Raw genomic sequence first — 13,937 nt, 5'->3', positions numbered from 1 at the left:
GACCTGAATATAAGACCTGAAACAATAAAATGCATAGAAGAAAACATGGGAACTAAACTCATGGACCTTGAACTTAAAGAGGATTTTATGAATTCGATCTCAAAGGCAAGGGAATTAAAAGCAAAAATAAATGAATGGGACTACATCAAACTAAAAAACTTCTGCTCAGCAAAAGAAATCATCAACAAGGTAAAGAGACAACCATCCGAATAAGGGCCTAATATCCAAAATATGATAAGAACTCATACAACTCAATACCAACAAAAAAAATAAATGATCCAATCAAAAGATGGGCAGAGGACCTGAACAGACACTTCTCCCCAGAGGACATACAAATGGCCAACAAATATATGAAAAGATCCTCAACATTGCTAGCTATTAGGGAAATGTAAATCAAAACCACAATGAGATACTATCTCACACATGTTAGAATGGCTATAATCAACAGGACACGCAATAGCAAATGTTAGAGAGGATGTAGAGAAATAGGAACCCTCGTACACTGCTGGTGGGACTGCAAATTGGTACAGGCACTTATGGAAAACAGTATGGAGTTTCCTCAAAAAACTAAGAATTGATCTACTATAATGATCCAGCAATCCTCTACTAGGTATTTACCCTAGGGACTTGAAAACTCATATCTGAAAAGAAATTTGCACACCAATGTTCACAGTAGCATTATTTACAGTGGCCAGGACATGGAAGCAACTGAAGTGTCCTACGATAGATGATTGGCTAAAGAAGCTGTGGTACATACATACAATGGAGTATTATTGCTCAGCCACAAGAAGAGATGAAATACTGCCATTTGTGACAACATGGATGGACCTTGAGATAATCATGCCAAGTGAAATAAGCCAGACAGAAAAAGTTGAAAACCACATGATATCACTTATATGTGGGATATAAACCTAAAAGCAACAAATGGACAGGACAAACAAACAGAGACTCATGGATATGGACTATAGACTAGTGGTTCCCAGAGGAGTATAGAGTAGTGGTTACTAGTGGGGTGCAGGAGGAGGGGTAAAGGGGGTTAAATAGAAGGAGGTAGGGATAGGGTGAAGTGGGTAAAGGGGATCAAATATATGGTAGCTGAAGGAAACTGGACTTTGGGTGGTCAACACACAATAGATATACTGATGTCAAATGATAATGTACACCTGAAAATTATATGATTGTATTAACCAATGTTACCCCAATAAACTTAGTTTAAAAAATAAATAAATAGATAGATAAATGACACCTCTATAAAATTCCATATTTGTTGGCTTATTGATTTATGAATATGGTTATTTCAAAGTTAAGAAAAAATGCTTTTTTTCTAAATGCTATCCACTATGCATTTTTCAACCAGACCAACTCTTTCTTGTTTTCCTTTCTACAAAATACTCTAGGAGAGAAAGAAAAGGGAAGGGGGAGAAGGGTGAGAGAGAAAAAGAAAAACTACATATCCTACTTGGATTGGGCGAGGCAGCCTGGTGCAACCATATTCTGATTCTTCTCATTCTTCAGTGTGGTGAGCTCTATCATGTTAACCATCACGTCATTGGTGTGGCCAGGAAGCTGAGGAAGCACTGAAATGATCTTCTCTACCAAGTTGTCCCCATGATGTCCAACTGTTCCTGTTTAAAGCAGACAGAAAATATGAACTCACAAAATGTGAGGGGGAAAAAAAGGTGGATTAATGTTTTATAACAGCCTTTATAACAAAAATAACATGTGTTTATTTTCTGTTACAAAATCAATAACACAGTGCCTAGCAGTTTGTCCTCTGTAACACTAACCAAGCTCACGATTACCTAGTCAACGTATGCCTTATTGTTTTGAACTTAATGCTCCATCAGGGCAGGGATTGTGTCTGCTCTGGTTACTACTATATTCCCAACACCTAGCACACTGCCTTAATAGATATCAGTAAATATTGAATGAATAAATAATTATTAGCATATAGTTATCCAGGTAGAGAGAGTGTCATAGGAACTTTAGAGCAAAGTGTTTACTGGTGAAGACCTAATGACCCAAAAGAGCATAGAGACCTGCACAGACTAGCAGATCTTCTCTCTGTTAGACCCCCAACTTCATAAAGGCAAGTGTTTATCTAGTTCATCCTGTACCCCCCATGTCTAGCAGACAACTTGGCAGCTAGTGGCTCTCACTAAATATTTTGTAGATGAAGGAAAAAATAATGAATGAATAGTAACAGTTTGCAATGATAGAGGTATATATAGAGTGTTTTTTGTGTATCAGGAACTGCTGCTCCAGGTACTTCCTTCGCATGTATTAACTGTTTTAATAACAAAAGAATTAATGAACTCAAATTGAAATTCAAGACCAAAGACAATTCAATACTTTCCATGAAACCAAGTTATCTTTCCAAAAGCCACCATTGCTTGGAAGACCTCATTCCAACAATGGGTGGGACTTGGCGCATTTTATTGTTTTGATCCCACCCACTTCAAATCAAATAACATTTAGCATCCTAATGTCTATCTCTATCTCTATCTCTGTCTCACTATTGCTTTTTGCCTTGTCATGTTAAATGGACAGAAGAACTAGGTAGAAAAGATCAAACCAGAAATTCAAGGAATCATCATCATCACTGTCATCATCTTCATCACAATAGCTAATCTTTATTGAGAGCTTATGATGTACCAGTTTTTTAAGCTCCATACTGTACACTTAATATCCACTTAATTCTTAGAAAAACCCTGATAGGTATTATTATGCTCATTTATAGAGTAGAAGATTCAGTTGAAATAACTTGCTCAAGACTATACAACTTGTAAATTACCAACCAAAAATTCAAACTAAGGAGGCAGATAATTCCAAAAACTACACTATTTAAAAAAAAAAAAAAATCAGGCTCATAAAAGTGACTTAAGACAGACATAGCATGATTGCTTCTAAGGTGACTTCTGCTGTTAAATAAAAGAGTTTCTCTATAATCAGTAGAACATTCTTTGCCTGGAAAAAACCACATGTTATTTGTCTATGATTTATGGTCGTCTCCCCAGCACTCAGACTATGAGCGCCACATTAAATACTTGTTGAATGAATACGTGGTTACTATAAGTGACACTGATATCTAGAGGGGTCAAAAGTCTCTAAGTGAATCATATCTTTAAACTAAGCCTGGAATGGACACACGTTTTTTAATACTCCTTTAAAAAAACTTAAAACCCAGCTCTCTATTTCCTGTTTTGTCGCAGTTTCCTTCCACTAGGTCATCTGTTAACACCTCTCCAACAAATTAGAGGCCTCTTCTGAAGGACTGTTTGAAATACTGACATCTGCACATTTCTAAAAGGTTCTCTAGTAGACAGTTCTTGATATCAGCATAATTACATTTTTCCATTCTCTTGGGCTAGATGCAGTTGTTATTGTTTAACAAGGCAGTGCATATAGATGTATTTTTATTCTTTACAGCATTTACCAAATTGGTTGTACTTGCTAATTTGCTTGTCTGTATCTCCCTCTAGACTAGAAACTCTGTAAGATCTTGGGCTATGTCCATCTAGTTCATCTTTGTATCCTCAACCTGATATATTCTAAGAGGTTAATAAAATATATGCTGAATCAGTGTAAGTCTCAAAACTGGTTATGAAAATCTCCACAGCAATCCCACTTACCTGTGAGATCCAGAGTTCTGTCCACAAACACCACTGATGCCCTGCCTGTGGAAGTCTTTCTCCTGTTCTTGGCAGGGGCATAATTGGCCAGATCTGCAGCGATGATCCGACTAAGGGAACCTACAGCAAAACACTCCTCCCGAACACCTAAATGTTCACACAGAGAACTGAGGCCTGACACCAGGCACCTGATCTGCAGTAGCAGCTCGGAGGTCAAAACAGTGGAATCCACCTCATCCAAGCTTCCCATCCTCCTCTTGTCCGGCCGAGCACTGTTAAGGAGATCCAAATCTTGGGGAAGCAGGGGAAAAAGGCAAGCAAAGGCTGGAGTCAAGGCAAGGTAGGGGCTAACAGGGGCCAGCAACAATGGGACGTGAAGTACCTCGGCAGTGTAGTTCATGCTGCCCATCCACTCACACAGCTTCTCCTCCAGCTGCTCGAATACCGGCTGCTGCCCCTCCAGCTCGGCCGCTGCCGCTGCTGGAACATGATTAGCAGTGAGGTGGACAGCATGGTTCATGGCCGTGACCACTACACAGTATTGGAAGTGACTGCGGCAGATGATGTTCCGTAGAGTTTCCACGGTTCGGCCTTTCAGTAGGCAGCTCAGTACAAACACTGCCTTAGGCTGCTTAGCTCCGCCAGCAACTGCTGCGGGCTCGAACTCCCGCAGGTGACACGCAGGTCCCCCCACAGCCTCCAGGAGCCGGGTGGATCCGCAGCTCCAGTGCAGGCTTTCAGCACAGGCGGCGTCCAGGTAGACCAGAGCCCGTTTCACCTTGGCCAGCACCTGCTCCCAGCCCTGTTGGGTAAAGGACTGCACGCCCAGGGCGCTCATAGTTGGGGATTCGCAGACTTGAGCACTCAAGAACAGGAACTTTTCTCAGAACTCACGGCTTCCGGAAACGCGGCTCCCTGAAACTTTGACAATCAACACAGTACACGCGGTGCCGCGTCTTACTTGCCCAGTGGCTGCGCGCGATGATGACGTAAGAAGATCGTGATTGGCTTGCGCGAAGATCCCGCTCGGGGAATAATACTGAGGATTGCGAAGAAGTGAGCGAAGCTTGGTGGTTCCAGAGTTCCTCGAAAATTCAGGGGTAGGAGGAGCTGCCTAGGAAATAGCTGAATTATGTTCCTTTTCTCTCACTATCTGCTCAGATTACCTTTTTCATCCCCCTGAGAATTCAAAGTTTGATATCTTTGAATATCTCTTTAGAAGTACAGCCACTTTCCCGAACTCAGAGCAGCCAAAGATAACCAGCTGTAATGTTTTGTAGTTTATAGATTGTTGTCGCATACGTTGTTGTACACAGGCCGCATAACAAACCTACCAGTCTCATTTTCACTTTCTCTGTCTTCACGCCCTTCTCTCATTGTCAATAAATCTTTGTCTACTTCAAAAATCTATTTTTTTTTAGTGGTTTAAAACACAAATTTATTCTCTTTTATTTTTTATGATGACACTGGTTAATGAAATCCAGTAAGTTTCAGGTATACAATTAAACAGTAAGTTTTATATATATATATATATATATATATATATATATATATATATATATATATATATATTGCATTGTGTGTTCACCACCCATAGTTAGATTCCTTTTTGTCGCCACATAGCTGACGCATTTTACTCCATCTATTTTCCCCCTCCTCCTTCTCCCTTGTGCTCTGGTAACTACTACTCTATTGTCCATGCCCATGAGTCTCTGTTTGACCTGTTCATTTGTTGCTTTTAGGTTTACATTCCACATATAAGTGATATCATATGGTTTTCAACTTTTTCTGTCTGGCTTATTTCGGTTAGCATTATTATCTTAAGGTCCATCCATGTTGTCACAAATGGCAATATTTCATCTCTTATGCCTGAGTAATATTCTGTTGTATATACGTACCACATCTTTATCCAATCATCCAGCGCCTTTTCCCATCCTTGCTGTCACTGCCTTAACACACCACCTTCACTCACTTGAGCAATTACAGTGATCCTCATCATTTCCCAGCTTTCCATCTCTTCCAATCCAGTTTAAACTAATCTGGTACTATTTTCTTGCTTAAAAGCCTCTCCTGGCCCAGTTGCCTACAGGATATAGCCAGACTCCTTAAAATGACACCGAAGTTCTTCATGATTTTCTGCTTCTCTCCAGCTCTTCCCAGCCAGGAACATTACATAACTGCACAAGGAAGTCAACAGATTGAGCTCAGAACGTTTCATGGGTTCAATTCATTCAAGCAGTAGTATTAAGCACTTACTAAGTATAATCACTGTGCTAGGTTCCAAAGATATGTGGTAAATAAATTACATTCACTGATCCACAAAGAATTTATGCCCGGCAAACTCATAACAAAAATAATCGTTCTAATGATACCTTCCATGTCAGAATTTTCCTAAGTCACCATTGCCGCTACTATCACCCTGTTCTCCCCTCAGCCCCACAACTTAAAACACTCAGTTGATACCTCTGCTAAGTACTTGCCATATCATGGGGTAAGTTTTAACATACTTGTTTTTCTTAATATCTGTTCTGCTAGATCATGGATTAGAGGCCTGGTATTCCCAACGCTAGAACATAGCAAGTGTTTAATAATTGTTGAACAGATGTTCAGTTCATATCCATATAATAAATATCATAGTCAAACAACTTTTAATGGACTTGCATGATATTCCAGACACTGTGCTGGGCATTGAGGATATAAAGAGAAATAAGCCACAATCTTGCCTTCAAAAGGATCTAAATTAAAAAGACCAACAGGTACAAAACAAGCAAGTGCAATGGAATGTTACAGAAGTGATAATCTTTTTAATGTATGAGACATGAATGAGAAAAAATAAATTCTGACTGGGTAAAGTAAAAAGGGAAGTGGTCAGAGTTTCATACAGGACATGAGTTTTGAGTTGCCTTCAAAGAAAACCAGGTGTTCACAGGTGTTCAGGATGGGGAGGAGCATTTCTGGTAGTCCAGGCTAAAAGTGCATCATAAACAAAACTGTAGAGTCATGTAACCATACAATATGTTCTTTGGAACTATAAACAGTTTAGTATAGCTGGAGTGTATCATATGAAGGGAGACCTAGAAGAAACAGGAGCTAGGAACTAGATCAGTCTTATTTTTTATTCTAAATAGTAGCAGCCAAGGGAGAACTATTGAAGTATTTTTTAAAGTGGAAGTAAGTTGTGCGTATCTTAAGTTTAGAAGAAAAGAAGTAGACAATATTTTAAATGCAGTAAGATTTTGAGCAAGGAGGAGAGTTAGGAAAGAATAATGGCAACCACTCGAGCCAGAGTATACCAGGATACCTGTAAAAGGGATAGAGAGTGAAAGGTGTCTAAAGAGGTGTGAAGAAGATAAAATCGAAAAGCCTGGTGATTAGATTGACAAAGAGAGTGAGGCCAAGAGGAAATTTCTAATTAATGCCCACTTTTCTGTCTGGGTGACCCGTAAGTGGCAGTCACTGAGACTGGGAAAAATCTTAAGAGAATCAGACTGGGGAATAAATATACTGAGTTCAGTGGGACATGTTTTTATTTGTTTGTTTTTTAATTGTGACAAAATACTTGTAACATAAAATTTGACATTTTCAAGTATACAATCCAGTAGTGTTGAGTATTTTTGCATTGTTGGGCAATCAATCTCCAGAATGTTTTCATTTTGTAAAACTGAAACTATACAATACATCTATTAAACAACTCCCTTTTACTCATCTCCCTTGCCCCTAGCAAACATCATTCTCTGTTTCTATGAATTGACTACTCTAGAAATCTTGTATAAATTAAATACAATATTTGTCTTTCTGTGACTGACTTATTTCACTTAGCACAATACCTTCAAGGTTCATCCATGTTAAATTATGTATCAGAACTTCCTCCCATTTCTTGCTTTCAAATGTTATGGCAGAGTCAAATTAATTCCTGCTAAAATTACATGCCTCAGATAATCAGATTTAAGTTATTTAAATACAATTCGTATTTCTCTGCTTAAAATAGCCAGCAATTATTTCCTATTCTTCGTAAAGTCAAGCACATCTCCCTTTGCCACATTTCTAAGTCCTCCATATCATGATAAACTTAAGGATTTACTAAGCACTTTCCATGTGCTTGACATTGTAAGACAGGATCTAGTGACTGCAGGCAAAAGAAATCATTCTCACCCTTAACAAGTGTGCCGTTTACATAAAAGTGTAAATGTAATAGGAGATGATACAATTTTCCAGAAACAGCTAACAATATAAAATTTAACGTTAAGATATGCCAGAATATAGAAGAAAATAAATAACTGGGACTTAATTCCTCAAGGAAGTATGTAGAGAGGAAGTAAATCTCTCATATGTGCTGTCATTCAGGTTGTTCACAAGTACAAAAGGCCTAAGCCATAACCCACCACCTACTTTCCTTCAACTTGTCAAATTCTTTGACATTTGAGACCTTATTTTAGCTTTGTTATCCTCCCAAGAAGTGGGTGTAAAATATTACTTTGATATAGCAATTTTCTAATAAGGAAACTGATAAACATTAAGATTTAAGCAACATATTTAAAGTTGGCAGCAAATAGCACAGGCAAGTGTAAATGATATATTCATGCAAAACACACTTTTGAGTACTTGCTATCTACTAGATACTGAGCAAAGCACTGTTATTAAATCTTTAATTCATCATCATTTCAACCATCATCTACTAAGCATTTCCTTTCAGTATTTCTCAGAGATATATTAAAACGTTTGCTTCGTTGTTGCTGTTTTTCAAGAACCAACAGATCTCACGCACACACACACAAACTCAAAAAAATGGAAAACAAATATGATCAGAATATATGGAGTATTGTAATTTGATGAGGTCATAATTTTATAGGTATCTTCAAGCTACCTATCTTTGGAGTCTCCCCTGGTGAGTACGGGGATAAAGATAAATTTAACTAAGGCAGCTTACCCAGGGAAGAAACTCAATTTGGAAGGAAAGAAGAGGCCTCTTAAGACTGGTTATTAGTGATTTATGGGCTTCTCTGCTTGCAGAATCTTCCTTTTCAAAGCTTAACATAAATGCTACCTCCACTATGAAGACAATTCTGATGCATCATTATTCAGAATTTCTTCAGTTCAGTTTAAGTAATGCATTGAAAGACAGGCTCATTTCAAGCATCTGAAAGGAGAAACAGGCTCCTCAATAAAACACAACTGGTTTTCTCATGAAACCACCAAAGTTCATTATAAGCTCATGGAATGATAAATAGAAAGATAAATAGACAAGACTATAAGTGATTACCTTATGATACTCCCCAGCAGAATGTAAAACCTTCATTTCCTTACTGTCAGTAAAGGTCAAGATCTATTCCTCTTGGGTCCTCTCTGGGTCCTCCTATCCTGTTACTTTTCTTTCTAACCCTTAACACCACTTGACATACTATACACTTAGGTTTAGTAGCTGCCCTGAATGAAGAGACAGGAGGCTTGGTTTTGCTCACTGCTAAATCTACATAGCCTAGAAGAGTTCCTGACACTTGGTAGACCCTCCATAAATATTTATTGAATAAATAAATGGGAGGAGATAACATAGAATTCAGGAAAGATTTCAAAAAGTTGATTATACCTCAACAGAGTTCAGAAGGATGTAAGGGATTATCCTAAATGGACAAGGGAGACTGGGAATAGCCAGTACAAGACTATTCAAAGGTAAAGGGGATTGAAACCACATGATCTGTTTAAATAACACAAATGACATCATATTGCTGGATGTAAACACTTTATGCTTCTATTATAGAATATCCACCTTTTCCTTCGTAGGAGAGTTAATTGTTTACCAGCCTTTCGCAATAGAGACTTCCTTCAGGGCAGGGACTATGTTTTACTCATATCTTTATTTTCCAAGTTCTTAAACAGCAGATATTCAATAATTGTTAAATAAATAAATAAAACAATATTGATTGTTTGTAAACCTATTGATTTTCAAAACAAAAAATGAATTTCTGTTGAAAAGTGAAGTGTCCTGTCTGAAAACTGAAAGGGACTTTAAAAATCATCTAATTCGGCTAAATTTCATGGATGAGAAAACTGAAGCAGAGAGGTTGATGACCTGTAGTTATAGTTAATATAGTTAATAACTAGAAAATAAGTTTTAACCCATCACATGTCATGTTCTTGAAAGATGTGTTCTCAAAAGTGGCCTGAAAATTTGGCACAATCTATTGAAATAAAAACTATACACACTTTATGCTCTATCTTGGAGAAACACTTGTAAAATTTGCAGGAAGCCATGGACAAAGATCTTCATTGTAGGGTTTTTGTGAGTTAAAGTGAAAAGTTGAAAGCAATCCAAATGTACACCAACAAATAGCCATATTCACTTTATGAGAGCAATGATATAGAATACTATAAAGCACTTAAAAATGGACAGTTTGATACATATGTACTAACATGAAAAGATCTGTAAGACACTATTGAGTTAAAAAAGAAAAGCAATACCCATACATACAGTACTGTATCCCTTAAGACTAGTTAACCTCAGTTTCTCCAAAACAATACAATTCACCTGAAGTTAATGTATATAAAGTTTCAGAAAGATTCACACCAAATAACAAGGGTTACCTCTGGAAAGGAGGGTAGTGGATGAGGGGGTCTTTTACCTTAACTATAATGCTTTAACAAGGAGAATGCATTACTCATTTATTAGTTTTGCTTTCGTTTGCTGTTAAAAATTTTTTTCTTTCTTTTCTGTGTAAAAATGTTCATTTGTACTGATAAAAAGTTAATTTCTTAAGAAAGGGGCCACAAATTATGATTTCTTCTTTAATGAGACTGCTAGGTAATGATTCTGTATCAAGGTTGATACAACCTGTAGAGAAGAAAATAAGGCCTTTCGGAAGACTAAAAGACAGAAAAAAAGGTTGAGAAAAGAAAGTATCAAGGGCAGTCGGGAACAATGGAGTACTAGCCCGCAAAGTCAATTCGTGGTTATTAGAAAGACGGTTGGGGGAGGGGAATCCCAATTTACACTGAAAGCCAAGAGAAAAATCAACACTAAAATGGCAAAGCGGGATTCAGTGGGGCGGGGCCAACTACGGTACGCATGCGCAGCTAAGCCCAGGCCGTCGCGCCGCGGAAGCGAATCCACCTAGGGACACTGCTCCGCTTGGCTGCTGCTGCGCCTGCGCAGGTGTGCCGGTGACTGAGACTTCTTTGCCGCCGGCGCGGCCGCCGCGGATCCTCCCGGTGACTTTGAGTCTCGCGCTTTCTTCGTTCGCTCGCCGGCGGGTTTGCGCCCCTCTCGCACCTTCGAGCAGCGAAGCTGGGGAAGAGGTTGGAGGGGGCTGTTGTCCGCAGCCTTTAAGTTGTGCTCGGGGCGGCCATGTCGGCCGGCGAGGTCGAGCGCCTAGTGTCGGAGCTGAGCGGCGGGACCGGAGGGGATGAGGAGGAAGAGTGGCTCTATGGCGGTACGGAACTTCCTGTCCCTTCTCTCTTTCCTGGTTCTCTCAAGCCTCCCCTCCCGGCCTGCAAACGGTTGGCGTCCCGGGCCCTTCACGCCGCCGCTTGGGGCCTCTCGTACGGATCCTACTCCGGCCTAAGTCTGGCTGAGCGCGTTGTGCTCGCTTCTCCGCCCCTCGGCCTCGCGCCCTGCCCACACCCCCAACTTGCACCCATCCTGCGGCGGCGGGGTCCAACCTCGGTCGCTGGCACGGGGCTTGGCCCTCAGCCTCTCCCTCCTCCTCGCCGCGGCTTCTCGGCCGCCTGGCCTTCGCGCACATTACTCTTGTTTTTATATCGATTCTGAGCAGTGTTCATGTGTTTCTTCTTGCTCCTTGGCTGTAGGATCCTCTTTCCCTTTCTTTCAGAAGCAGTTATTCTGTAAAAGTAGATAAATAAAGTTGATGCCATAAAACTAACGTCTTATTTCTTGATGGTCAATTTGTATGGAATGCACCTGCAAGGGTACTTCCTTGCCTGAAAGTTATGCTTTAAAAATAATTAAAAGAGAAAGAGATGGAATACATTATGGCCCATAAAGAAAACCCCGCATGTCTCCTGTATTAAGGTGAACTTTTTTTTATTTAAGAGACTGCTCTTTAACCCACGTCATAAAAGTACCATATGTCCCTTAGGCTTATAGTTTTGAGCATCGTCTCCTGTGTCTCTTTTTATTTTAAAAAATTTAGTTCATCTTGTACTTTTTGAAAGGGACTCGTTTAGAAATCTTTTTTTACTTTTATTAAGTCAGCTCCTTCTTGCCTGTTTCCGATATTAGATTTGCAAGTTAATATTTGTTTCTTGCCCAAAGTGTGTATTTTTTTGTCTTTAGAATGGTATAGTAAAAGTACATGTTTGGCCACCATGCACTTTGACAAACTTTGATTTTGATAAACTTGTAAAATAAATTTAGCATCTTTGGTGGCAAGACTTAGCATTAGTAATACTCTTTGAAACGTAAATATGCAGGTTTTTTAAATTTTTTACAAAGATCTAGAGGTCTTTCATATCAAATTTATTTCTATAAGAAGTAAAAGCTGATTTTTTTCATAAAAGGCAAACTTGTTAAGTCATAAGGTGATCTAACTTTGGATGTGCTTATAGGCCCATGGGACGTGCATGTGCACAGTGATTTGGCAATGGACCTAGGTTGGTGCTTGTGATGATCACTTCAGATTTTCATAATACTGGTTTATTTAAGAGTAGCTTGTTAAATTTATTTATTTATCTATTTATTTATTTATTTTTGGTAGATGAAAATGAAGTTGAAAGGCCAGAAGAGGAAAATGCCAGGTTAGTGAAATTTCTTGTTGGTACTTAATTTAGATTGTTTTCTATCAGCAAATTGTCAAAATTATGTCATTAAAATTGTTGGTTTGATTACAACCTTTTGACTAAAGGTTGGAAGATACTGAGTTCTTTGGAGTTTATTTCTCTCTCAAGACCTAATTTTATACTAATCTGTTTATTCACTAGTAGCTTAGGGGACAGTTTTTGAAGGATTTAATAATGTTTCACTATTAAGTAACTTTTTACTCTTAAGTGAGCGCAACAGTGAAGTGTAGAGTATAACCATTAGATGACTAAGAAAAAAGTTGTAACTTTAAATTTTTAAAAAGCTATTATTACTTTCACAGTTCATTAATATTTCTGATAGTGAAATGAACTTTGGTTATAATTTCAATGTTTTGTATTTCAATTCAAATGGTTTTGTTATAAGATTGATTTCCTTCCTTAGATTACTAGAAAAATTTGAGTATCCTTTACCAGACATGTACAGGAAGCCAGAAACATCCTAAATTTCAAAACAACTCACACATAAAAGTCTATGGATATGCTGACAGTACTCTGACCAGATGCCTTAGTATTGTATAATGGAGAATGAGGAATTAAAAAAACAGCTTTTAAAGACTATTTGAGTTTAAAAAATGGAAGTAATATCACTTCATACCCACTAGGATGGCTGTAATCAAAAAGACAGTAACAGCAGATTTTGGTGAGGATATGGAGAAATTGGGACCCCCATATTCTATTGATGAGATTGTAAAAAGGTGCAGCTACTTTGGAAGAAATCTTGTCAGTTCCTCAAAAGGTTGCCATATGATCCAGGAATTCCACTCCTAGATATACCTTAAGAGAAATGAAAACATGCATCCACCCAAAAACTTCTACAGTAAGTCCTCGATAACATTGTTGATAGGTTTGGTGAATTTAAGCAAAACTACCTATAACAAGGCCAGTTTTACCATAAGCTAATTGATATAAACAAGAGTTAAATTTCTATGGCATCTCATCAACCTTATAACAAAACTACACTGAATCAAAGAGTGTTATTTGAGCACCTGCCATACATGAATATTCATAGCAGTGTTACTTATAATAGTCAAAAAAGAAAACTGGTGTTCATCAAGTAATGGATAAATAAAATGTATATTTATATAGCGGAATGCTATTAGGCAGTAAATAGAAATAAAGTACTTGTGTATTACAACGTGGGTGAAAACATGCTAAATGAAAGAAGCCAGTCGCAAAGGACTGCATAGTGTATGATTCTATTTATATTAAATGGACAGAATAGGTAAATCCATAGATACAGAGACTAGTGGTTGCCAGGACTTGGTACAGGGCTAACTAAATACTAATATATACAAGGTTTCTTTTTGGGGTGATTAAAATGTTCTGGATTAGATAGTTGTGATGGTTGCACTATTCTGTAAACATACCATTCAGTTTTACACTTTAAGTGAGCAGTTTGATATATCTCAAAGCTGTTACTTAAAAACAAGTGAGTGGAGGGAAGAATCTAGAAATGGAAAAAGAAATAGCTTAGGGGATGCTGAAATTAGAGTC

General features: G+C 38.3%; 2 protein-coding genes across 18 annotated transcripts in view; one reads left to right on the top strand and one right to left on the bottom strand.

The window, feature by feature from the left end:
* Positions 1 to 4,615, bottom strand: part of SCFD2 (sec1 family domain containing 2) — a 346,047-nt gene extending 341,432 nt beyond the window's left edge. The window contains exons 1-2 of one of the 2 annotated variants that reach the window (XM_016119586.2): positions 3,633 to 4,615; positions 1,460 to 1,625 (exon numbers count right to left, since the gene is read on the bottom strand). In XM_016119586.2, the coding sequence (XP_015975072.1) occupies positions 1,460 to 1,625; positions 3,633 to 4,470 (1,004 nt within the window). In that variant the 5' untranslated portion in view covers positions 4,471 to 4,615. The remainder of the gene's footprint in view (positions 1 to 1,459; positions 1,626 to 3,632) is intronic. The other variant, XM_016119585.2, reaches the window with a different exon arrangement.
* A 6,150-nt stretch (positions 4,616 to 10,765) lies between these two features.
* FIP1L1 (factor interacting with PAPOLA and CPSF1) overlaps positions 10,766 to 13,937 on the top strand; it is a 72,009-nt gene continuing 68,837 nt past the window's right edge. For 7 of the 16 annotated variants that reach the window (XM_036227939.1, XM_016119601.2, XM_036227937.1 and 4 more), the window contains exons 1-2: positions 10,766 to 11,056; positions 12,341 to 12,380. In XM_036227939.1, coding sequence (XP_036083832.1) covers positions 10,972 to 11,056; positions 12,341 to 12,380 — 125 coding nt within the window. In that variant the 5' untranslated portion in view covers positions 10,766 to 10,971. Of the gene's footprint in view, positions 11,057 to 11,111; positions 12,381 to 13,937 lie in introns of those variants that run through there. The other 9 variants (XM_036227940.1, XM_036227936.1, XM_016119607.2 and 6 more) reach the window with 3 other exon arrangements.

Source organism: Rousettus aegyptiacus, unplaced genomic scaffold, assembly GCF_014176215.1.
Source record: "Rousettus aegyptiacus isolate mRouAeg1 unplaced genomic scaffold, mRouAeg1.p scaffold_m13_p_10, whole genome shotgun sequence".
Classification (NCBI taxonomy): Eukaryota; Metazoa; Chordata; class Mammalia; order Chiroptera; family Pteropodidae; genus Rousettus; species Rousettus aegyptiacus.
The sequence above is the reverse complement of the archived record's forward strand: the minus strand, read 5'-3'. Positions and strand labels throughout refer to the sequence as shown.